This window comes from Oncorhynchus clarkii, chromosome 12 (assembly GCF_045791955.1).
Source record: "Oncorhynchus clarkii lewisi isolate Uvic-CL-2024 chromosome 12, UVic_Ocla_1.0, whole genome shotgun sequence".
NCBI classification, from domain to species: Eukaryota; Metazoa; Chordata; class Actinopteri; order Salmoniformes; family Salmonidae; genus Oncorhynchus; species Oncorhynchus clarkii.
Genome location: NC_092158.1, coordinates 44,977,255 through 45,003,861, shown reverse-complemented (window position 1 = coordinate 45,003,861; position 26,607 = coordinate 44,977,255). Strand labels below are relative to the sequence as shown.

General features: G+C 40.6%; 1 protein-coding gene across 6 annotated transcripts; it reads left to right on the top strand.

The window, feature by feature from the left end:
• Positions 1–299: 299 nt before the first annotated feature.
• Positions 300–25,665, top strand: LOC139423229 (HMG box transcription factor BBX-like). 6 transcript variants are annotated; one of them, XM_071175009.1, is made up of 17 exons: positions 300–455; positions 2,472–2,553; positions 9,682–9,853; positions 14,474–14,725; positions 15,164–15,365; positions 15,499–15,566; positions 16,716–16,796; positions 17,171–17,251; positions 17,656–17,736; positions 17,855–17,935; positions 18,107–18,926; positions 19,080–19,212; positions 20,013–20,167; positions 20,356–20,445; positions 20,820–21,026; positions 21,177–21,366; positions 21,518–22,175. In XM_071175009.1, the coding sequence occupies exons 3-17, from the start codon at positions 9,695–9,697 to the stop codon at positions 21,519–21,521; spliced, it is 2,604 nt and encodes an 867-aa protein (XP_071031110.1). In that variant the 5' UTR covers positions 300–455; positions 2,472–2,553; positions 9,682–9,694; the 3' UTR covers positions 21,522–22,175. The 6 variants fall into 6 exon arrangements, with proteins under 6 accessions (XP_071031110.1, XP_071031109.1, XP_071031106.1 ...); XM_071175008.1 differs by having other exon boundaries at positions 312–455; positions 17,858–17,935; positions 21,695–25,665; XM_071175005.1 differs by having other exon boundaries at positions 324–455; positions 21,695–25,665.
• Positions 25,666–26,607: the final 942 nt, after the last annotated feature.

Sequence of the window (26,607 nt, the reverse complement as noted above, 5' to 3'; positions counted from 1 at the left end):
GTGAAATATTATAGCTGCCGGTAGTGTCAATTTGTAGGCTATGTGCCAGTATAGGCCTATACTGTGTACATTTAATTTACAATGAGATTCCATGTGCGAGTATGGCTTCTGAATAATTGGTGTGCATATTCTTCGTTCTACCCTACCTGGTTGTACAGTGTAACTGTACATGTCCTGAACATTATGAAGACATTATATCTTGCTGTCTCAGAACAATACACAACTGTAATGTTCTCTCTGTTTGGTTGATTCGGGCTGTCGTTCAAGCCATCCTCCAATCACGATCAGCCTTACATGATAAGGCTATTTTCACTCTGTATGTACAGTACTCTCTGTATGTTGTAAAAACGGTTCTGGTCAGAGAAGAACACTAAGCGAGGGTGAATGAGGTTGACAACGGCTCAGTTGGAGCACCACGCTTTAGTTACCTTTACATTCTGGGTGGCCTGTTGCAGGTGAGTGCTGGAATACTTTGACTGTTACACTTTATTTTCCAAACACTCCGATCCCTCACTGTAACGCAACACCCAGGAAGCTATATTAAGTAGTCACACACGACTGAGACACAGGCAGTGACTTTCTGCTTAGAAACAGTCTTTTTTTTCTCGCTAGTCACATCTTTTCAGTGACGTTTTCAAGCACGTTGCATAGAGAAAGTTTGTTTAAAATATGTGTGTTGTAAGGCCAGAATCTGAATGGGTGATGACACGGCTAGGCCAGTCAGTGCTTGGCTATAGACATCATACTGCACAAGGCTTTACAAGACCATAGCCCTAGAACAGTTCGAACGGGGGAGGGTAGATTAGAGAAGATGCAAAATTTGTTCGAGGAAAACGAAAGTACGCCACTGCGACCTAATGTAACTGATAATTTATCTGATTTCGATATAATTCGTGAATTTTCATATTTAGTTTGGTGATTTCCGATTGTTGTGTTGCTCTGTAGCGTTCATCCGGTGAAGAGAGTTCATATTTGTGTTATTGTACAGCCAGTGCCGAACTGTTATGTGTCAATAAGTTTTAAGGTGGACGCAGCTGGGGATGAGAGGGCCCTGGCATTCGAGCTGGGTATCAGAGGTATGTTTGAATATGTAGTCTAGGCTATATGCCGTCATGACAGAGAACTTGTTGGTATTTTAGCCCTTATCAAAATCACAGTGTCGTTTTCACCTAAACCACTCAGTCATCCAGTGTGAGGTTTGGATCAGTGTATCGCCGCTCTCGAAGTGGTCAGCGTGGTGCTTTTTTGTTTTTCGTGAATTATTTAATGTCTTCAATGGGCTTTCATTTATAAACGTGTTGTTATAATCGTAAATTCCATCCCTCAAAGCCGTTTGGTGTACATTTTAAGTCATTGTTCGGTAAAAAAAACGACCATGCAAAAGACTGAGACAACATGTACGACATGGTAAAGCGAGAGTATTTGCATTCCTCTGAGAAACGGGAGCACTACCCCTATGAAATGCACGGCTACATTGTTACTAAACGAATGATGGCAGCGTTCGATTGCGTGAAAACAATCAAATTAGTGAAGTTTGGTTACAATTCCATGGATGTTTGTCACTTGTAGTCTCTCGTGGCCTTTTGGAACCATTGCATGTTTTGCATACGACACGTTCAGCAGGCGGGCTGGAGCAATTTGAGTCTGAGAGCTAGCAAGCTAACAAGCTACTTTTATTCCTAGTAACTGGTAGGAAATGGTGACTATGATGCCAATTAAACGTATTGCCGCAAATATCTGGACGGAAAATCCCTAGTTTAAGTAATGAAAGGTGCCGATTTGTCCATGTGGAATACCTTTGTCAATGAATGCATACGAGTTTGACAGGAGTGAGATTTATACTTCATTTTCCCCAAAGCAAGATGGACTCTCATTCGCTTGTCTATCCTTTCAGACCCTAGATCGACATTTTGCATAGATGCTAATGTGAGCTTCATACTAAGGACTTTGGGTTAGGTAAACAAAATATTAGTTTATACTAATTTATGAACAATGTTGCTCATGTAATGTTTACGGTGGGTTCACTTTATTGATTCCTTGACAGCCTAATCGGGTTTACAGTCAGCACCGGTCTTACCAGAAAATAACCGCTACAATAGTAAGGTATAGCCAATCTTTTCGACTGAACTTTATTTACCTGATATTGCGTATTTTATTATGTACTGAGCGTTAACTGCTCTATTGTCTACGTTCCTGGAAAAGCGCCCATGTACGATGGACTGCACAGATTTGGAATCGACACCGTGTTTCAACAACAACAAATAATGTCCCACAATAGTTCGAAGCCTAATCACATATTGAGGACTAGACTACACACCCGTTTTAAGTTATTGTCACAGTGATGATTAATAAACATGTTTACTATGGCTATTGAAGAATAAAACTAGAATCCTAGCCTCTGGTTCTTTGGTGCGTTAACCAAGCATTGCAAATGTATCGCTTGACTGAGAGCAGTGTCTTGTATTTTATAGGTCATCATCATCGCATGACAAAGCCTGACTGACAGATTCATCTTCATCTTTCAGATACAGCTTTTCCATAGTCTGTGCCTAAGTAAGTATGCCTGCAATCCATCCCATATCCTCCAGGTCAAGGTTTCTCCTCTTTTGTTTACCTATTTGTCAATTGCCCATGGTATCCACTCATTGATATGCCATAATGCCTCATGTTATTATACCCTCATATTAACAATATAGCCTGTGTCTCATCATATTAATATTACATAATTGATTGTTATACCTGATTTGAGTGTAAGCACAATAATAATTTCTATGGTTATGTCAATAATTGCGCAGTGTCATTGAGGTATAGCCTTCTAATTAAGATGATTTATGTTTCCAAATTACACAATTACTTTATTTAAGAGTAATTCCTACAATCCTGTGGTTGCATAACCTGCACACTAACGAGCTGATTCAACAATGGTGAAACAGTGTGACTCGGTCTCAGGTGTGTATGCACACTATGCATGCCTCCCCCATAGCACAACCCTCATAGGGCTCTGAGCTTGTCTTGACCAACCTGACCAGGAAAAACGCAGGGCCCTTGTTAGGTCACATGGTAAGGAAAAACTCAGTGCCCAATTCTAGTACATGATTTGTAGTTGACGCTTTAATAGTATGCAAAGATTCAGATGTTCACTGCGTAAAAGAGACTGCAAACCAGTTTGAACAAAGTTAAAGGTTATGCAATGCCTTCAAAAAGTATCCACACCCCTTTACTTTTTTCACATTTTGTTGGTACAAAGTGGGACCTTTTTTGTGGGTCAACGATCTACACAAAATACTCAAATGCTTTGCACACCGCAATTGTACAATATTTGCCCATTATTATATAAAATAAAAAAATGTCATGTTGATTATGGTTAGACAGTCGATTTTAAGTCAAAGCTGTAACTAGGCCACTCAGGCACATTTAATGTTGTCTTGGTAAGCAACTACAGTGTGTGTTTGGGCTTGTGTTTTAGGTTATTGTCCTGCTCAAAGGTGAATTTGTCTCCCAGTGTCTATTGGAAAGCAGACTGAACAAGGTTTTCCGTTAGGATTTTGCCTGTGCTTAGCTCGGTTTTCTTTTTATTCTAAAAAAATAAAAAATAGACCTAGTCCTTGCTGATGACAGTCGTACTCATAACATGATGCAGCCACCACCATGCTTCAAAATATGAAGTGGTACTCAGTGATGTGTTGTTGGATTTGCCCCAAACTGTTTTTTATTTATTACCTTGATTTAACTAGGTAAGTCAGTTAAGAACAAATCTTTATTTACAATGACGACCTACCCCAGCCAAACCCTAACCCGGACAATGCGGGGCCAATTGTGCGCCGCCCTATCACACCCGCCCAATCACGGCTGGGTGTGATACAGCCTGGAATTGAACCAGGGTCTGTAGTGACGCCTCTAGCATTGAGATGCAGTGCCTTAGACTGCTGTGCCACTCAAGGCAAAAAAAGTTGATTTCTTTGCAACAGTGTTTGCAGTATTACTTTAGTGCCTTATTGCAAATAGGAAGGACGCCTGTATCTTTGTAGTGACTGGGTGAATTTATACACCATCCAAAGTGTAATTAATAACTACACCAGGGTTATTCAATGTCAAATTATTATTATTTTTTACCCATCTACCAGTAGGTGCCCTTCTTTGTGAGCCATTGGAAAACCCCCCTGGTCTTTGGTTGAATCTGTGCGTGAATTCACTGCTCGACTGAGGGACCTTACAAATGATAGTATGTATGGGGTAGCCATTTGAAAAATAATGGTAAACACTATTATTGCACACTTTTACTTCTGAACTTACACTGAACAAAAATATAGTCACAACATGTAAAGTGTTGGTCCCATGTTTCATGAACTGAAAAAAAAGATCCCCAAAATGTCCCATATTCCCCAAAAGCTTATTTATTTTTTGAATTTTGTGCACACATTTGTTTACATCCCTGTTAGTAAGCATTTCTCCTTTGTCAAGATAATCCATCCACCAGACAGGCATAGCATATTAAGAAGCTGATTAAACAGCATGATCATTAAACAACAGTCACCGTTGTGAACAGAGTGCCCCATGGTGGGGTTATGGTACTGGCAGACAAACAACGAACACAATGGCATTTTATTGATGGCAATTTTAATGCATAGAAATACTGTGACGAGATCCTGAGGCCCATTGCCGTGCCATTCATCCGCCACCATCACCTCATGTTTCAGCATGATAATGCACACAATGGCATTTTATTGATGGCAATTTTAATGCATAGAAATTTCACAAGGATCTGTACATAATTCCTAGTACATAATTCCTAGAAGCTGAAAGTGCCCCAGTTCTTCCATGGCCTGCATACTCACCAGACATGTTACCCATTGAGCATGTTTGGTATGCTCTGGATCGACGTGTACGACAGTGTGTTCCAGTTCCCGCAACTCCGCACAGCCATTGAAGAGGAGTGGTACAACATTCCACAGGCCACAATCAACGGCCTGATCAACTCTATGTAAAGGAGATGTCGCGCTGCATGAGACAAATCGTGGTCACACCAGATACTGACTGGTTTTCTGATCCACGCCCCTACTTTTATAAGGTATCTGTTGACCAACAGATGCATATCTGTATTCCCAGTCATGTGAAATCCATAGATTAGGGTCTAATGAATTTATTTCAATTAACTGATTCTTATATGAACTGTAAGTAAAATCTTTGAAATTGTTGCATTTAATGTTTTTGTTAAGTATATTTGGGCTTGCCATAACAAAGGGGTTGAATAATTATTGGCTCAAGACTTTTCTGCTTTTCATTTAATTAATTTGTCCCAAAAAATAAAAACATAATTACACTTTAACACAAAACACAACAAAAAGGCTGTAACAGAATGAAAACATTTCATGTGGAGAAAGTTAAGGAGTGTGAATACTTTTTGAAGGGACTGTACATGTAACATTTCCACATGCAAATAGCACAAGATGTCAATTATAGCAGTAATGAGGGATAACATTGCACATGAAGACAATTTTAACTGTGATATACTAGCACTCTAATCATTGTTGTTAAAAGACAAATGTCTTTTTGTTTATTTTATCACTTTGTTACTCCACAGATATGAGAAATTTATCAAGATGTTATATGGTGGATTAATAGGGCAATCTGCAGTTGCTACATTCGTTTTTGGACTTTTAATTAATGATATGTACCAATTGATTCTTGAAGAATATAACAAATGCCTCATGGGAGTTAAACTGTCTTCCCCCATCAGAACCCAAAATATAAGCATGTTTTACGCCAATGTTTGTAAACAAAGTAAATGTGAACAAACCCTGTAAAGCCTCAAAATGGACTGACCATCCATGTTGATATGGATGGTTGGTCAATGCATCTATCTCTATCCATGCATTTGAGTGGTTACATTTCTCCCACCCAGTCCCTCAGCTTTCTACTGAAAGACTGGTGGGAAAGACTGGTGGGAAGCCTGCTCTCTTATTGTTTCAACTGTGGATTGCTCCTATTAAGGAACTTAGAGGCAAGTATCTATCAAAGTCCTGAGGTGTATACTCGGATGCTAGCTGGATCTATTCAGGATTTATTTTTATTTTTTTTAAAGCTAGCCAGCTTCAGATTCACATTCCAATGGGCTTCATCCATTTTTAGGAAGGTGGATATTGATATTGTACCTGCCGCTAACGCAAGCCAGGTTTGTAACCGCACGTGCAAAGCCCAGCGAGTCGAACACCAAACTCTTAATTGAGACAATTCTGAAGCCGCAATCCAAGAACAAGTCAGTGCCAAGAGTTATCCTGATGAGCTATTAGAAGTGCTGTCATTTTATTTGTGCTTATCATTCTTGACGTCTTTGGTCTCCTTATCAAAAGCAAGCATTTTTCCCACTGCTATTGATAAAATGATTTAAGTCATACGAAAGTTTTTTTACTGCACATGAAGTTTGAAATACATCCTGTAACTGCTAAATGTATAGTGTGATAGGTATTTGAATAAGGGCAATTCCACCACTTTTCAACCTCATTTTCATTATTTCCAGTACAATACCAGTGTCTACATATGTGAAAACAGTGCATTTCAAAAAAAATATTAAGCTTAAAAGTTCTACCCGATGACATCATCAAAAGCATGAGTTGGCGCACACCCAGAGATAATTATTTAGTGTAGAGGTGCTGACTAACAGCAAATAAAAAGTAAGCTATAAAGAGAGTCTATCTAATATATGTATGTGTGTGTATTTAACCAGTCAAAAGTTGACACACCTAGTTAAACCAGGGTTTTTCTAAATGTTTTACTATTTTCTACATTGTAGAATAACTTAAATAGCGAATGGAGGACGCTTTTCCCCGTGATTTATTTTCATGCCAGCCAGTTAGACTATACTCCTCTTTTCAAGAGAAGCAATGTGCTTAATATTAGGAAGGTTGAGAAATAAATATAGTAGGCCTAGCCTATAGAAAGCTGATGGGATCCTCTTTTTAATAGAGGCCCATCACTGTTTTCTAACGCAATTGCATAGTCTATGGCAGTGGTTCTGAATCCTGGTCCTGGGGACCCAAAAGGGGTGCACATTTTGGTTTTTGCCCTAGCACTACCTGATTCAAGTCAAAGTTTGATGAGTTGATCATTTTAATCAGCATTTTAAATCAGCTGTGAAGTGCTAGGGCAAAAGCAAAAATGTGTACCCCTTTGGGTAGCCAGGACCAGAATTGAGAATCACTGGCCTATAGAAATGTTGCCCAACATGAGCTCATGGGCTCTTATGAAGTGTTTGGTTAGATTTTCGATTACGTTTGCATTGATATCAGGGTGATTTGAGAGACAATAGAGTGCTGAGTACCAGGTAGTTAGCAAGTTTGGTAGGCTACTAATGACGTCAGCCACAGAGCTTGGAGAAGCCTAAATACCGTGACTAAACGGTCACATCGAATTAGACTGCCATACTCGTGACCGTTGTTGTGGTGGTAATACGGTCACCGTAAGTATTTGGACAGTGACACGTGTTTTGTTTTTGGCTCTGTACTCCAGCACTTTGGATTTGAAACAAATACATTTGTTTCCCTGAAATGGGGGTGGGGGCGAGAACTACAGTATGTACAAAAAGTGCTGTAATTTCTAAACAGTTCACCTGATGTGGATGAAAATACCCTCAAATTTAAAGCTGAGTCTGCAGTGGTGTAAAGTGCTTAAAATACTTTAAAGTACTACTTAAGTCATTTTTGGAGACATCTGTACTTTACTATTTATATTTTTGACAACTTTTACTTCACTACATTCCTAAAGAATATGTATATACTTTTTACTCCATACATTTTCCCTGACACCCAAAAGTACATTTTGAAAGCTTAGCAGGACAGGAAATTGATCAAATTCACACACTTATCAAGAGATCATCCATAATGCCTCTGCACTGATGACTCACTAAACACATGCTTTGTTTGTAAATGAGTGTTGGAGCGTGCCCCTGGTTATCCATAAATTAAAATATGAAAATTATGCCATCTGGTTTGCTTAATATAAAGAATTTGAAATTATTTATACTTTTGATACTTAAGTATATTTCAAACCAAATACTTTTAGACTTTTACTCAAATAGAATTTTACAGGGTGACTTTTACTTGAGTCATTGTCTATTAAGTTATATTTTACTTTTACTCAAGTATGACAATTGGGTACTTTTTCCACAACTGAGAGTCTGCACCTTAAACCTCAGTCGTTGTAGCGTTTCAAATCCAAAGTGCTGGAATACAGAGCTAAACATGTCACTGTCCAAATACTTTTGGACCTCACTGTATGTAGACACTGGTATGGCGCTGTAGATAATGAATATGAGGTTGAAAAGTGGCGGAATTGCCCTTTAACAAAATATATATTTTTCTATGAATAAAATATTTGAGGGCAGTGAAAAAATATTAGAAATGCATTGGACCCAGCTATCAATTACATTTATTTTTCCTAAGTATTGAATACAGTAGTTCATTTACAGAAATTGAAGGATAGATACTGCATACCCTTTACATTAGAGTAAATACACACAGATGTGAGTTAATCTGATCAAATGCTGTGGTATTACAACCTGCCCTAAAACACACACTTGTCTTCTTTTGTCAGATTTGAGGTTTTCTTGCTATACCCAAGTATAGAAGTGTAGAATCTAATGGTTGTCAAATCAAATTTTATTGGTCACATACACATGGTTAGCAGATGTTAATGCGAGTAGCGAAATGCTTGTGCTTCTAGTTCCGACCATGCGGTAATACCTAACAATTTCACAACAACCCATATGTAAAATGTATGCCCACATGACTAAGTTGCTTTGGATAAAAGCATTTGCTAGATGGCATTGCACCACACACGCAAGAAGTCCAAACTATTCTGCAAGCGTATATCTACACATAGAATTGTGCACTCCATTGACCACACCCTGGCCACAGTGATGATGCCATCAGCCAATTAGAGACATGGGCAGTCTGGTGTTCAGTCTCAAAGTGCTTTTGAAATGGCAGCCACAATTTACTGCTAATTCTGTATCTTAGTACAAAACCGAGTGACCTTACCAAGCGATTTTGGCCTTTTGGTATAATATATTGGTTTTGGAAGGACAGTCACAGGGACCAGCGTTTGAGCCCTCGTCAGGGTGTCTAATTAAAGGGATCACTTTTTCATGACCTTTAACCTTTAGTCTCTGTTACTACTATAGCCAACACCAGCAGTTGCTCAAGAGACTAAAGAATTCAGTCAATTAATCAATCCAATGTATTTGTATAGTGCTACTTACAAAGTCATTGATCAGTGCGCTCAACAAAACCCAACACCAAATGCTCAGACATGAATTTCCCCTAGGTAAAGATCTGGCATCTGCTTCCCCTCCCCCAATCCTAACCTTAAAGCGACAATCCATATTGGTGAAACTGCGTGTCCATTTGTGATATTACAACAACAAAAGTTACTGTAAACAACAAATACTGTTGCACGGGCGATAGAGCACAGTATGTATTGCACCTTTTATTTTTTTTGCATGTTGCGTGATGCTCAGCTCAGCAACAAAACCAATAACTGTGGTGGAGTGGCCAGTGACGCTATTTTGCAGATGCTTTAAGCATTAATGGGGAAAACTGACCCAAGATCAGTGTCTAAATGGAACTTGATCCTATGCCACAATAAGTTGTGAGTGAACTCTGACTATCTTTCTCCCCCCTCCAGGCTTGGCAGCGCCATGAAAGGTGGAGGAAGGGGTAAGGAGCCTCCTGTGGAGGTGGAGGTGAGCGGCAAGCGGCCCAAGCGCAAGTGTCTACAATGGCACCCGCTACTCTCCAAGAAGGCCCTGGACTTCTCGGAGGAGGAAGAGGAGGAGGACGAAGAAGAACTGGAGAAGGTTAGCGTCTTCTTTTGCAGATCTGGGATGCATTCAGTAGGCACGTTTTGAAATGATAAAAACATTTGTTATTGGTCAAGAACAGATAGTTTCAGACTAATATTATTATTATTATTAATACCTTTATTTAACTAGGCAAGTCAGTTAAGAACACATTCTTATTTTCAAAGACTGCCTAGGAACGGTGGCCTTGTTCAGGGGCAGAACGACAGATTTTCACCTTGTCAGCTCGGGGTATCCAATCTTGCAACCTTACAGTTAACTCGTCCAACGCAATAACGACCAGCCTCTCTCTCGTTGCACTCCACAAGGAGACTGCCTGTTACGCGAATGCAGTAAGCCAAGGTAAGTTGCTAGCTAGCATTAAACATATCTTATAAAAACCAATCAATCATAATCACTAGTTAACTTCACATGGTTGATGATATTACTAGATATTATCTAGCGTGTCCTGCGTTGCATATAATCTGACTGAGCGGTGGTAGGGAGAAGCAGGCGCGTAAACATTCATTCAAACAGCACTTTCGTGCGCTTTGCCAGCAGCTCTTCGTTGTGCGTCAAGCATTGCGCTGTTTATGACTTCAAGCCCATCAACTCCCGAGATGAGGCTGGTGTAACCAAAGTGAAATGGCTAGCTAGTTAGCGCGCGCTAATAGCGTTTCAAACGTCACTCGCTCTGAGCCTTCTAGTAGTTTTTCCCCTTGCTCTACATGGGTAACGCTGCTTCGATGGTGGCTGTTGTCGTTGTGTTGCTGGTTCGAGCCCAGGGAGGAGCGAGGAGAGGGACGGAAGCTACACTGTGACACTGGCAATTCTAAAGTGCCTATAAGAACATCCAATAGTCAAAGGTTAATGAAATACAAATGGTATAGAGGGAAATAGTCCTATAATTCCTATAATAACTACAACCTAAAACTTCTTACCTGGGAATATTGAAGACTCATGTTAAAAGGAACCACCAGCTTTCATATGTTCTCATGTTCTGAGCAAGGAACTGAAACGTTAGCTTTCTTACATAGCACATATTGCACTTTTACTTTCTTCTCCAACACTTTGTTTTTGCATTATTCAAACCAAATTGAACATGTTTCATTATTTACTTGAGGCTAAATTGATTTTATTGATTTATTATATTAAGTTAAAATAAGTGTTAATTCAGTATTGTTGTAATTGTCATTATTACAAATAAAAATCGGCCGATTTAATCGGTATCGGCTTTTTTGGCCCTCCAATAATCGGTATTGGCTTTTTTGGTCCTCCAATAATCGGTATCGGCGTTGAAAAATCATAATCGGTCGACCTCTATTTCAGACCTACTGAACATGACCCTGGACTTCCAGTCTTTAGTCTCTTGGCGTAGTCCCACTTGACTATTTCTCCATGATACATGTACACAGTCTATTTGTTAGTTCACTGTATATGATGCAGTGACCTTTGACTCCGGTATAGAACCACCAGCCTCAGTACTTAACCCCCTCTATGAAATATCTCTCCATGGCTGGATATGGGGTCAGACAGACAGTGCTGGTCTGAAAGGATGTGCGAGGCTGCTGCAGCCATTGGATTTGAAGTCCCTCATTGTTTCTGATCATGTTAAAACAATTTGTTTCTGGGTTAGGGGTCAATTCTTAATTGGGAATTGCTGATTAATTCCCATTCAATTTGATATACACTGAGTATACAAAACATTAAGGACATTAAGGTCCATGACAGACTGACCAGGTGAATCCAGGTAAAAGCTATGATCCATTTTTGATGTCACTTTTTAAATCTACTTCAATCCGTGTAGATTAAGGGGAGGGGACAGGTTAAAGGAGTTTTAAGACTTGAGACATGGATTGTGTATGTGTGCCATTCAGAGGGTGAATGGGCTAGACAAAATATTTAAGTGTCTTTGAACGGGGTATGGTAGTAGGTGCCAGGCGCATCGGTTTGAGTCTGTCAAGAACTGCAACGCTGCTGGGTTTTTCACGCTCAACAGTTTCTTGCGTGTATTAAGAATGGTCCACCACCCAAAGGACATCCAGCCAACTTGACACAACTGTGGAAAGCATTGGAGTCATCATGGGCCAGCATCCCTGTGGAACGCTTGACACTTTGTAAGTTCATGTCCCGACGAATTTAGCCTATTCTGAGGGCAAAAGAGGGTGCAACGCAATATTAGGAAGGTGTTCCTAACGTTTTGTACACTGTGTATAGTAAATGGGTTGTTCCACCAATTTGGGGGCCTTTTGAGTAGTGTAACTTGGTGAAAAAAGTTTTATTTCACCTGATTTCTACATTCTGTCATAAAGAGCACATGTTGAACTTAATAAAAAAACATGTTTTCCCATCTCAAGAGGTTAAATAAAAAGATTAGTATATTAAGTGACAAATAAAGTAACAGGGCTGACAATTTCATCTTAAATCACCCATGAAGCCCCTTGTGACTGGGGGAATGGAAGCTTGTTCTTTGCAACAGGGAGGGACAAGAATGTAATTGTTAGTACATTTCTTCTACCATGTCTATCTATGGATAACAGGGTTGATGTGGTTGACCCGCTCAGCTTTCCACCACACAACACCAGAAAAATCACCAAAAAGAGTAGAACTAGCTCAACTGCTTTTACACTATGATTTGACTATAAGATGTTCAATGTTTCTTTCGAAAAATATATTTTAAAAGCAATAGTTTCAACCATATTAAAACAAGATTTAAGTTCAAATAACAGTGTTGACCTTAAAATGAGTGAGGTTTTTTGTAATATTTTTTTTAAAAGTATTTGTGCACAATTTCTACTTAAGTTTTCTGTTACACCCCCCCCCCCCCCCCCCCCCCCTATTCAGACAGTCCTAGCAAAATTCTTGCTTGAGAAATTGGTCTTTGCTAAGAAGCTATTTTTGTTTTAATAAATAATAATAATCAGTAAGGTACTTAATTGTGATCCAGAAATGATATTGAGATAAAAATGGCTGCATTGGAGCTTTATTTATTTATAAAAAATATTTAACCTTTATTTAACTAGGCAAGTCAGTTAAGAACAAATTCTTATTTACAATGACTGCCTACACCGGCCAAACCCGGACGACGCTGGGCCAATCATGTGCCGCCCTATGGGACTCCCAATCACGGCCGGTTGTGATATCTTTAAAAGGTCTGTTTAAAATACAAGATTGAGGTAGGGTTCTTTTAAGTGTTTTTTTTTTCCCCCTCCAACTTATGCTTTGGCCACAAAGGAGTATAGGACATGTCAACAACAATCATTTGTGTATGATTTAACAGAATATTAACTTTTTAACTTTTTTTCAACAGTTACTTAATTTCTGAATCACCATTTTTGATAACTAGGTTTGTATGTAGTCTAGAAGTATTCACTTTCATTTTCTGTCATATTTAAAAAATATTAAAAAAAGGTAAATCCATTTGAATTCAATCGCTTTTTGACAGCACCCCATTTTGATTTAAATGAAACCATTGCCCAAATCTTTGCCCATTGTAGAAGTGCTCAGAAAGTAACTTTTTGGACCTGAATGGCAGAACATTCAAGAGATAAGGGTGCTCAAAGTTGACCTATTTTGCATACTCAACCATGATATGAGACATCCATGTCTTCACCACTGGAAAAAATAAACAGTTAATTTAAACGCTTACAAACAGTATTGTCATACTATTTTATAATTTCTTGACAAACAGTTTAACAAATTGTATTTTTTTTTATATACCTAAATACAATAAAATAATGATGCATATTTGCATATGTTGTAGCTTAGACCCTTATTTTAGATCTGAGGTTGTGTTGTGCCCACCTTAGTTTAAGATGCTCCTGAATACAGTGTGGGTGTTATGTTTTGGCTAATACATTTACTAAAATGGGAATAAAATTGACATTTCAACTCGCAAATTAGTACAGCAAAGATCAATGGAGGTCCACACCAGAGAACGTTGACTTGCATGGGAATATATGTTTTAAATTATACTCTCAATCCTAGAAATATAGATTATCCAATAGACATGACCATTTTAAGTTGACATTTAACAGTGGGTGGACCGGTTGTCATCTTTGTGGTAGTAATTAGAAGTCAAAATGTCAATTCAATTTAAATGTCAATGGTGTACTAAATTACAGTGGTCTGAAGGGGTAGGTCCATTCTATGAAATCTATTTCTATGATTTGAAATGACACCCACCCTGTATTAGAGAGCAGATGATGTAAAGTAGGGTCTAAACTACAACATACACGAATATGAAAAAAATCTGAGTTTACATGGTTTTTTAAGTCATTTACATTTAACTTTTCAAATGATGAAGACATGGTTGTCTCATGGTATGGTGGGGTATGCAAAATGGGTCAACTTTGAGAATTGTTATCTCCTGAATATTTTGTCATTTAGGTCCAAAAGGTCACTTTCTGACCACTTCCATGGGCAAACAGGTATGGAAAGTTTGGTTAAAATCAAAAGGAATGCTGTCAAAAAGTGATTGAATTCCAATGGATATACCCAAAAAGGACATTTTGAATTATTCCCAAAGAAATATCAACTGAAACAATCGAGCCTTACCATTGTTATGATGATGATGATAGTGGTGGGAGTAGAGATGATAAAGATTGAAATATCTATCACTGATGCATCTGTCCACAGCCGTTGCTGGTCAGGGAGAGCCGGGGGCCGGAGGTGGCATGCGGGGGGCCCATGGAGGTGGAGGAGGACTCTTCAGAGCAGCGGGCCCGCCGACCCATGAACGCCTTCCTGCTTTTCTGCAAGCGCCACCGTTCACTGGTGAGGCAGGAGCACCCTCGGCTGGACAACCGTGGTGCCACCAAGATCCTGGCTGACTGGTGGGCTGTGCTGGAGCCCAAAGAGAAACAGAAGTACACAGACATGGCCAAGGAGGTGAGCACCACCAAAACCCTGTTCTGGAACTGTCAAATGTTTCTTATTCTCTTCGGGGGCGAATCCTAACTTCATTTAAGTGTCATTTTTACATCAATGTATGACTAAGTTAAAATTTGACTTAAGTTAGGATTCGCCCCTTTCTGTTTCTCTAAACAGACCATTCCAATTGATTTTGTCATTTGAGGAGAGTACTTTCAATTCAGATAATCTTTCCTCATGGACTGGCAGAGTTCAGAGAGAATGAACACCGATTTGTGTGGTGTGACAAGCAAATGAGCAGATCAAGCGCTCCAACACAGGATCACAAGCAAACTCATTTGAAAGACTATACTGAGACAACACCTCTTCAGTATGTTCTGCATTTTGCTAGAGTAGGTATTAATTGCTGTGTCTTTCTTTTGCTGATAACCATTCTGGCTTTGTGTCGTCTTCCAGTACAAGGATGCCTTCATGAAGGCTAACCCAGGCTACAAGTGGTGCCCCACCACTAACAAGCCAGTCAAGAGCCCCTGCCACACTGTCAGCAACGCACGCAAAAAAGTGTGGTCTTTCCCTTCCAACTCCCCTAAGGGCTGTGCCACTGCCAAGAAAGTGCCCAAGACTGACAGCACACCACAGCTTAATTTCGCCATGGCAGGTGCGTCAAGTGATACATTTCTGGGTAAAACAGCTTATAAAATATGAATGTCATGTCTCAGCATAGCAGCCACTGAATTAATGTCAAATTAGTAAAGATTATCCCACCTTGCCTTCATTTTGTGCCTTCCCAGATCCCACAAAGATGGGTGGCCTAAGCATGCTACTGTTGGCTGGGGAGCATGCCCTTACTGCCAGAGAGGTATGTCACATACTGCACTGAACAAAAATATAAATGCAACATGTAAAGTGTTGGTCCCATGTTTCATGTGCTGATATAAAAGATCCCTGAGATTTTCCACGTGAACAAAAAGCTTATTTCTCTCAAATGTGAGCCTTTCTCCTTGGCCAAGATAATTCATCCACCTGACAGGTGTGGCATATCAAGAAATTGATTAAACAGCATGATCATTACACCGGTGTAGTGGGGACTATAAAAGGCCACTCTAAAATGTGCAGTTTTGTCACACAATACAATGCCACAGATGTCTTGGCTCAAGTTTTGATGAAGTGTGCAATTGGCATGTTGACTGCAGGAATGTCCACCAGAGCTATTGCCAGAAAATTGAATGTTAATTTCTCTACCATACCATAACCCCACCGCACCATGGGGGGCAGGCATAAGCTATGGACAACAAATACAATTGCATTTTATCGATGGTTATTTGAATGCACAAAAATACAGTGATGAGATCCTGAGGCCCATTTCTTTTTAAGGTATCTGATGCATATTTTATTTATTTTACCTTTATTTAACCAGGCAAGTCAGTTAAGAACAAATTCTTATTTTCAATGGCGGCCTAGGAACTGCCTGTTCAGTGGCAGAACGACAGATTTGTACCTTGTCAGCTCGGGGGTTTGAACTTACAACCTTCCGGTTACTAGTCCAACACTCTAACCACTAGGCTACCCTGCCGCCCCATCTGTATTCCCAGTCATGTGAAATCCATAGATTAAGGCCTAATTTATTTATTTAATTGACTGATTTCCCCAAATGAACAGTATTTCTGTAAAATCAATAAAGTTGTTGCATGTTGCATTCATATTTTTTTTCAGTATAGGTCCTGGGCTGTAGTGCAGCAATTCACCACCAGGGGACGTCAGAGTTATATGGGTTTCTAAAATAACATAAAGGCCCTGTCTAGTGGTTTTTCAACTCCTCAAACTGAGTTTATCCATGTTGTGCAACAACTTTAATCTAGAAATCATTGTTTTAGTGGAAATATATCTGAAGGACTTAAGTCATTCTCTCATTTGTTGGAAAAGCACTGTGAGATGCAAATTCAAAGATCACGTTATTCAAATGTTTGTGGTGAATGTGTGAATGTAAGTGTGAATTGAACCTCCACAGATTTCATCCAGTTCTTCAAAGTCTGGAGCCACAGATGTCACTAAGCACCCTGAGAACTCCTCCCTATTCCAACTTGCTGAGGTAAGACCACATAGAATGGGATGGTTCTCTTGAACGTCTTGTAACACTATTTAGTAGGCCTGTCACGGCAACCGCAGTCTGACACAAGTTTGTTGATTTTATGCCAATATGCATAGATGTATAAAAAATAGCCTACATTACATTTATTATCTATTTGCATAGAAATGGTTCAGTTTGCTCTTAAAGTAACCCTACCATACCCAACACACCAAATATGCCACAATCATAACATTCCCTAAAATGATGGCACTACTATGCCTTTTCTGTGACCTATCCTGCACTGACTTTACATCAAGCTGCAATAGGGAAAAGGAAGTGAGGCTCATTCCTATTGAAATGGGTCAGCCAACCCTCCATTTTGTGTCCCTTTCCAGCTCTCCTCCAGCACGCTTCAGCCCAGTTTAACGGACACAGCTGGCAAGGGGAAGCCCTTGAGTCGGGGGGACCAGGCAGAAGTGGGTATTCTCAGGAAAAGGCTATTTGTGACCACATCTTTTAGCTCAATGTTATTGACCTGTAACATTCATAGGCGAGGTGCCAACTGCTCAGCATGCTTACATACTGCATGAGTATGTCATTTTATCATTCTACATGCTATTTTAATGTGCTATTAAGTAGTTGGTTTTTAAACCGAGTGGGGTACCTTCCTGCTTACTGAAATCCATCAACAAAATTAAAATCTGCCAATACTTCTACTATTGGCTCTTCCTAATGTGTGGGCATGCCTTAAGGGAGGGCACAAATTAAAGCATTCAGTATATACCTACCATAATATTTAGTATACACAAGTCACAAATATGAACATACCGGTACATAATCCCAGGATCTTTATCCATTCTCCCTTCCCATTTTTCCCCAGACGTGGTCTGGCACCTCACAACAGGGAAAATCTGACGTACCCAAGATCAACGTCAAGGCCCCTCTTTTTCAACTGGCAGAGGTACAGTCATTACACTGTCTCAAGTCTGCCACTCTGCACAACTACATGTGCTTTATAGTATTGTCTTTACTATGCAAAGTGATGTTTTGTCTAATTATCCTCTTGTTATCAATTAAAGCAGATCTCCTCTGATTCAAGCCAGTCGACTGCACCGGAGGGAAAGCAGTGTAGCCAGTCGGCTCTCTTCCAGCTCGCTGAGGTACTGCAGGCCCTCCATCACAAAACCTTTAAGGGTCCATTTAAGCCCATTTGATATTACTAAAATCTTCGAAAGCCCTATAGTGGAAATGACTAATAGTTATCTCCAGCACTTTCACAATGATGTGACTACTGAAATGTTAATTTATGTGCACTATTGTGTTTGGTATAGATGTGTTTGGCCTCCGAGGCAGGGAAGATGGAGACACAGGACGATACCTGTGCCCCACACATCAAAACTGAGACGGTGGTCAAGGAGGACACTGGGGGCAACATCACCGATTTTCCTCTTTCCTCTCCCCCATCTTCCTCCACTTCTTCCTCCTCCACGCCCACCAATGCCAGTCCCCCGCTGCTCTGCGGCCAAGCGGCCAGCGTCAAAAAGAAGAAGAAGAAGAAGAAGCAAGAAGCTACTGCCAGAGAGCCACCCAAAGCGGTGGACAAAGACAAGATCCCTCGTCCGGGTTCGCCCAAAAAGACCCTCAAAAAGCGACCATCGTCTGAGTCTGAGTTGGAGAGCCTCCTCTACACTATCGAGGCAGTGGCTAAAGGTGCCTGGGGTGACGCCGAGGAGGATATACCCAAGAAGAAGGCTAGCACCGCCGTCGTTACCATTCCAAGAGAGCCCAGCTCACCGAAAAAGAAGTCCAAAGCCAAGAGGCCCTTGAAGGCTAAGGAAGAGGATGAGATGGAGGAGGACAAAGAGGATGGAAGTCGCACAGAGCTGCCATCGACAGTGGAGACGGCAGCGAATCTAGCAAGCCCCAAGACAGAGGCTGAGGAGGCCAGCATCGGCAGCAGCCCCGCAGGCACGGAGAAGCCCACTGCCCCTCCCAGCCCCCCGCACAAAGTCGAGGAGAAGCAGAGGGAAGCGGAGGCCAATGCTGAAGGGTGTGGCTCCAGGAAGTCTGAGAGAAGCTGCAAGGGGGCGCTGTACAAGACCCTGGTGTCGGAAGGGATGCTGACCTCACTGAGGGCCAACGTGGACAGAGGTATGTATTAGTAACCCCCCTGCCCAATCTCCACAATGATTATCAATATGCTGTTGTTTTACACCCATTCCGAGCAAGTTTCTGTGTTTTAATTGTAATTTTACAGGCGGCTCCTCTAAACTCTGTTTTTGTATGTCTGTGTGTGTTAATCAGGCAAAAGAGGCTCTTTTCGAAGTGGATCTGATGAAGGGGGCTGGACGGACGAGACCTGGGCTTTCTCACAGATGGGACCCACTAATCCCAAGAAGCTAAAGAAGTCAAAATCCAAAGACGAGACGGCGCCAGGGTGAGTTCCCTGTCCAAGAACATTTTACCCCAAAAAGTGCTAGGTTTTCACTGAAAACTGAATGAAATATGACTAGTGGGAGCAGAATATAGCGAACGAACAATAAGCCCGTTTGACAAGGGGCACGTCCATCATGCAAGGATTCAAGTTTGCACTAATGGCAGTGGAGATTGGCTAAGTGCGTTCGTGGCTTGATGCTCTTTGCATTTACGCCACAAGTCTGTTTTGTTTATAGACTATTAGTGAATTGTTGGATGTGGAAAATACATTATTCTTTCGGTGTCTATTTAACTCGCTCTGCTTTCTTTACGGTGTAATGGGGTCCTCTGTGTGCAAGTTTACGTCCGACTTTGAGGAATCCCTGAAGAGAGCAAATAGGCCAGGTCAGGTTATGGGCACTCCTACGTGTTTGAAATATTAATGTGGGCACATCCATAAGCGTTAACAATAATGTTGGTTCGTCCCATTCATATTTTTAGGGGTTTTCAAGGGTCAATGTTTAATAGGTCAATGTCCTGCTTGAATGACATGGATAATAAGCCACTTCGTAAAACGGTTTATAGCGCTCAGCAATCGAGGAACATAGCAACAGTGGGCCTTAGTTATCCGATCAAGGCACACTTAAAACACGCAAGAGGGAACTTGAAAAGGTAATATTGTGTTGGCATTTCTATCAAAATATTAAAAACAACAGTGACAAACAAATGACAACGCGTTTCCGCAAGATGAAAGCCTTCATGAAGAAAGTGGAGTTGAGCATGTTCCCAACCCCGTATCTAATCAACAACATACCTTTGCAGTTTGGGGAAACTGGAGGAGGAGTTTGAGAAGAAGTTCAACAGCCTGCCGCAGTACAGCCCTCTGACGTTCGACAAGAAAAGCACCATCGTCACCAAGAAGAAAAAACCAGACGTTAGCACCGCACCGGAGGAACAACCTCCAAAACCTGCCAAGGGTAAGCAGAGAATGTTACTGGAATGTTCACAAAAACATTTCAATATGTTTTGACAGAAGCCATCCCTCCGCATCCCATACCGCTCCTGTCGCTCCTCGCTTTCAGGAACTTGACCACATTGTTACCATTTAACATGGCATGCAATGCTTTTGTTTCTATTTTTGTTTATCTTTTTTTTGTTATATCAGGTCCATCTTCATCTCAGAAAAAGACTTTATTCCACAAGATTGTTAGCAAGTACAAGCAGAAAAAGGAGAAACCCAATACTGTGGACAAAGGTGAATTAGAGCATCATGTAATGTGTGTGGATTGTAATCCAGTTGTGAATGTTCTTGGCATGGTATTTACACATAGTTGGAGATAATGGACACATTACTCAATGTACGTACCAAGCGTTTTTATTTCACATTGAATTTAGACACGTGTAAAATATTCTCTCTTTAGTTGTTGAACAAGTTTTAAACTGCAAAGTGAGGAGTAAATAAATAGTGAGCCATCTAGCAGAAAAGGGTCTTGGCCAAATCCATTTTTTGCAGTCAATTCATGATTTACACATGAATTATCTTGGAGTTAGGTGTCCTGATCTCAAGTTAGAATTTTGGTTCAATAATTCAAAAATGAGTGGGTCTTTTCAAATGTTATCCCCTCTCAGACATAGCGATGCATAGTGACTCCCCCATGTCAGACTCTGCTGCCAAGGCCAAGCAGACCCCCGCCCCATGTGCCACCGCCACGCTTTCCCCAGAGGCCATGGGAACTAGCGCTAGCATACCGGTGGGCAGCCAGAAGAGGAAGGCTAGGAAGAGCAAAATAACCCACCTGGTGCGCTCGGCCGACGGCAGGGTGTCCCCAGCAGAGGGTAAGTCTTTCCTAACAGGCAATAGTTTATTCTGTATACTGTATGTGAGCTGGAAAACGCCAAATGAGGGATTAGCTGTGCATGCCATTTTGAGAGGCCATTTTGAATGACATAGCCTCATGGCATCTGCTTTGGTCCGTTTTATCACAGAGGACAAAGTCAGGGACCTGACCCCGGAGCAGGACGACAAGCCATTACGAGAGACTTTATGCAACGAAACAGGGTGCTACAGTGCACCCAAGCAGGAGGAAGCAGATAGAAGCAGTGCACCCGAAGTCCTGCCCGCCTTCTTTAGCCTGTCTGCCCTTGCCGAGGTGGCAGCCATGGAGAACATTCACAGGTAGGCAGCCAGAAATATAGGAAGAGGAACTCACCTTTGCTTCAAGGAAGCTGTTCCTTTTCAACTTTTGTTGAAACACGGTTAAATTTTTCTCTGTACGCTTTGAACGTGAATGCGCTATGTTTTATTTTCTATGAATTTGTGTCCTTAGATAACCAGGGAGTTTCACATCTAATCTATGACCTTAAATTATCAATCAAGTACAAGGGAGGAGCCAAAACACTACTTCACTAAGCAGACAAAAAAACATCCGAACACAAATGCCAAGAACAAGAAGTGCATACCTTGATTGGTTGACCTTTACCAACTTCTCTTCCTCCTGTACCAGAGGCCAGCGTGTGATTGGCGACAGCCAGAAGGAAATGGCCCAGACCCCTGTCCTCATCTCCTGCGCTGACCAATGAAGTGGATCAGCCACCCTCCTGCCTCCAGCAAAACGAAATGGACGCTTGCGTGTTGTGTGCGTTTTAACTTTTAACCTCCGACTCCTCATCCTGTTCTGGAAGGAAGGAGATGGAACGTGACTTGTGGATGGATCCCTCTGTGGTGAATTAGCTAGAGCTCTGGTCTGAGGGGAAAAGCGGGGTATGAACCCCCCCCCCTCCCTTCCACTCACCTTCTAAGTATTCTCCTGAACCCTTCCCTTGGCAGTAGGATGTCGCCTCCCTCCTCTTCCTGTACGGTCCTACCTACTTAGAGTACCCTGAGGAAGGCAGGTTGTGTTCACGTTAATGTGTAATCTTTGTCCAATATTACGCCATTTTAAGGTCAAGTTTTGCGAACAAAAATTGCATTTCAAAAAAAAGAAAGGAAACCTACACACGGTCAGCTTGACCACTTGTAAGAGAACATCTTCCCCCTTTCACACACTGTTGCAAAGTCCCCTCCACCTAGCATACCTCAATGTAGGGATGAGTCGAATCTTGTGGCTTCCTGCACACCTTCCTGCTTGAACAAATTGACACAGCTTGGTAGATAGTCCTTTGTGATTTATTTCATGTGGTACCCTCATTTTGATTTGCCTATTTAGTGTGGTCTAGAGATAAAGCAGACCTCTTAACCTTCCACACCATGGTCAAGTATTCCATATTACTCCATCCCTTGCCTTCCCACCAGCTTAGCAACTGCTACTACGGTGATCTGTTTAACCTTCATTGTCAGTTTGAACTCAACACATTGAGGCTCTTGCATTTGAACTTAAGTTAACGTTTTAAGCTTAGATGGGAGGCCTTTGGTTAGCATGTTGTAAGTCTGAACCTGCCTGTTTTACCTGGCAGTTGGTCCCCTACAGTGGGGCTCAATTTGATGAGAAGCAAAGTTACTGACAGTATGGACGGTTCTCCATGGCCTTAACTCTCTCATTACGACGTTAGCCGTACCTCAACCACTGCCATCCCATCCACCGCGCAACCATTCACATGAATCTTACATCCGTTTGAATATACTTGAATGATGAAAATGCATTTTGTGTCAATACTTGATCTTATCGCAGTCTGCGTAGCATCTACAAGGCTAATCCAAATGTGTGCTACTAGTTTCCTAAGATAGGTTTTTTTAACAAAGAACACTGCACTAACGTAGGAGGCGCTTTTAAGATGTAACTTTTTCTCAGTAGGGCAATGTGTTTTCCCTGGTCTCTTTTTGTTTTTCCTACTAGCCTTTGAGATTTTCTTATGCCAAGTAACGGTCCACTCTTAGGCAATGAGAATAATTAAGGTTTTGCTTTTGAACGCATTTGTTTTTCAGTAACAAGACAATTGCTTTTAATGCTTTGTTTGTTTCTTTTTTTATTTAGTTAAAAATTTAGTTTTTTTGTATGTTCTAACCGAGGTAGAACAGGCTAGCATCCATTCCATATCCAAATAGCTGATCCTTGTGTCCATTCTTCTGTTTACAGTGTGTGAGCTGTAGTAGGGTTGGGGGACTCTTGACGTCTGCACTGGGTGTAAGCTAATCAGATGGAAAAAGCTGTCTCAGGCTTACACAAGTAGTGCAAGCCAGTTCCAAGGTTGAAGAGTCCCCAATGATATGTCCTCCATGAAATTATCATTATGCTATATTATTATGACTCTTTTGTTTCTAAGTTGACCAATGCTCTTTTTCTTAGGTCTTACATTCAGCCATGCTTCTTCTCTCGCTGTTGCTTTTTCTTTAAGTTTATTTCTCTTTTAATATTAGATTCTTCTCCTTCACTTAAGTGTATTATGATGCTGTTGAACTAGATTTTTTTTATTTTATCTTGTGTTCCCAACCTCGGTTTTCTTTTCCTGAGGCCTAGTTTACTGGATTAAGACTGTTGTCAAAAAAGCTCATACACAAAATAATGCATCAATGCTTACTGTACCTGTTAAGCAAATGAGCACTGAGATGAGATGCACTGCTTCTAGAAGGGTAGTTTCCACCTGTAGTTTCCAGAGTTTGTATTCTTAAAGCAACTGCATTGCCATTTCTGGGCTACGTCTGAATGATGTGTGCTGTCAGGGCACAACATGAACTATTTAAAAAGGCTATTAGCTCAACCCTATTATTGTCCAATGGTGGTACTTAGTTTTAGCCAAGGGATTATAATGCCACAAAGTAGAATATATTGAAACTATATTAAATATATCCTTACAAGTCAGGATTGGACTGACTTGTAGGGATACGAGCAATGCTGTATTAGTTTATTTATCCCTAAAAGCGGGCAAATGGACTGTAAACAAGCAGACCTAAATCATGACTTTCAAACTCCCAAGCTTGAAGGAAAGCTTTAAAACAAACATTTAAGACTTAAATATACTGTATATATTTTCCAGGTTTGAGAGAAAATAAATTGAAGGGTGACTAAAGTCATCCAAGCAGTAAACTACGCAGTTCTTCCACTGATAGACAGCAGTGTTGTTCTTTCACACAAATGAAGCAATTGTCTTCCCCAAAAAGAGCAACAATGTACATGCTTGTAACTAGTGGTTTTGAGACATTTGCCAAAGAAAAGGGAAAGTTGTCTTTTAAATGAAAATTCTGTTGAAAACTAAGGTTAGCATAGCAGTTGCACTGCATTTTCTTGGTGTATAGATCTTCAGGTAACAAATGTATTATATCAGCACAACTAATCCTATATATCTGATGGGTTTCCTATGACTAAAACCCCAAGTGGGAATGGTGTACATTGTACTGGCACCTTTTCAATGCCTCTTTTAATAGACAATATTTGCACCTTATGATCCAAACCAAAATGATATCATGATGATCTTTAAAAATGTAATATCATTAAGTGAAATTAAAAGATTACACAGGTATTTATGTCCATCTTATGACATTATGCATTGAAGTATTTTGATCTAATTTGAGCATTTTAGAATCAAGTCGGTAACCAACCCCACACATCTTCAAAAACAGCCATACTATATCACCCTCAACCTTTTCTATTTAGAAAATGCCTCTATAAAATTCCTATATTATTAGTTATTGAAATGACTATAGACTATATCCTTTTGTGCTAGTACTGTCTCTTGAATGTAATCGATTTTGTACATGTATTTTTCTAATTCAATTTAGGTCTTGACTCTACTGTGTATGTATGCGATGGTGGACTGTTTCCACAGGTGAATAGTTTGTTACAACCTATGGTCCTCATGACGATTCAGCTGCTGTGCTGGGAACTCTGTGGAGGTGTGTGGAGTTGTAAGTCATTGTGACTTACCTGCCAACGTCTGTTAAAGTTATATATGAGAGAGATTTTTTTTGTTTGTAAGGGACCGTGTCACCCCGGACGGAATTATTTGTTTCTTCTCTGCAGTTCAATGAGGCTCTCACTTCAGGAAAGGGTGAAACCAGGGACACTCATGCAATTACAAAGAACAATTGCCAAACCCTCTGTATTCAAGCTTATTTATTACAATTTCTTTTTTATAGCTGTTCATTTAGTTACAAAAATAGAAAAACTGAATATGCACCCAGATTAAAAAAATAAAAAAATAAAAAACTTTCTCCCTTTACAGGAATGTAGATCACGGCTTCCCTTTTGTTCTTCTGAAGAGATGACGCCAGATCTTAAGTATGTTTCCTCTGATAGCTTGTATAATGTGTGCTCAATCTTATTTATGTTAATAGTACTGTATCATGACATGTATGGACTTGATTGTTACAGCCCAGTTGTTCAATGCAGCCTTGCCTTACTGGAGCCCCTGCTTAGTGAGGGATCCCTTAGCCATCGCCCTCAGCCCCTTTCACTGAGTCATGTCATAACACTGTCTGCCGACGCAACTATTATTCCTTGAACACCTATTAAAGTAACCTATATTAAACCTTTTCATCTCACCACAGTCTCTTCTTCGACATCAAAGTGTGATTTCTGGAATCTGTTTAACATTTGCGTTACTCTGGTAATTGTTTAACGTAAGCATTCTGTTGCGGCACGGCGCTCCAACTGTTTGATCTGGCTACATTGGGGAACTCTAGCATAATGGACATTTTAATGCAGTTTCGAATAAATGTATATGACAATTCTCTTCGTCTTCTACTCATTCTGGGATGTGAATAAACCCCCGATACATTTTTGGATTCCTCTGATCACTGTGACGCCACTTAAAGGTGCTGCTGCATGGTCATTCTGACGTCTGCATTTGCGATGATATGGGCTCTGCAGAAGTCAGGGTATTCATACTTCTAGCGCTTCGACGAGCAGCCAATGATTTGTATAACTAAACCAAGATGGACCACAGCCTGTTGTTTCAAATGGGCGCAAATGAGTCCTAGTGGGTAGAACCAAACATGAGCTAGTGAGATCCCCCTATAGGCATGTTCTAGCTTAATTTGCATATTTTTTAGGGAACGCCTACTCTGAAGTGCGCGTGTGCAATAAATCAGTTCGCCTTTGCAATCCTAAACAATACCTTTTTTTTTTTTACTTTGGCAAAGGGTAAAGTCTAAACTTAGTCCACTCTGTTCGTAACATATTCTAGTTTTGGGAACAGAACTCTATTGAGATCAAATGTTACATCGATGAGAAAATGATCAGTATGTTGGCCAAAATCCATCTCGTTCCATCTTCTCCCACTGCTGGACACTTGGCTTCCTCTCGCTGTTTGGTAGTACGTCCTGGGAAATATGTGTCTCATTGTTCTATCTGTGGCAGAGCTGTTGTGATGGAAGTGAGTTTGTTTAAACAGGACCTCCCGCCCTCACCTACCGTCAACTAATCATGTCAATGCAGAGCTATACAGAGCCCTCCGCATTGTAACAACATTTGGGAGGCGCATG

Coding starts and splice junctions, on each gene's coding strand:
- LOC139423229 (XM_071175005.1), top strand. CDS start 9,695: ATGAAAGGTGGAGGAAGGGGTAAGGAGCCTCCTGTGGAGGTGGAGGTG. Junction 17,936..18,106: donor CTCTCTTCCAGCTCGCTGAG/GTACTGCAGGCC, acceptor TGTTTGGTATAG/ATGTGTTTGGCCTCCGAGGC. Junction 18,927..19,079: donor GAGGGCCAACGTGGACAGAG/GTATGTATTAGT, acceptor TGTGTTAATCAG/GCAAAAGAGGCTCTTTTCGA.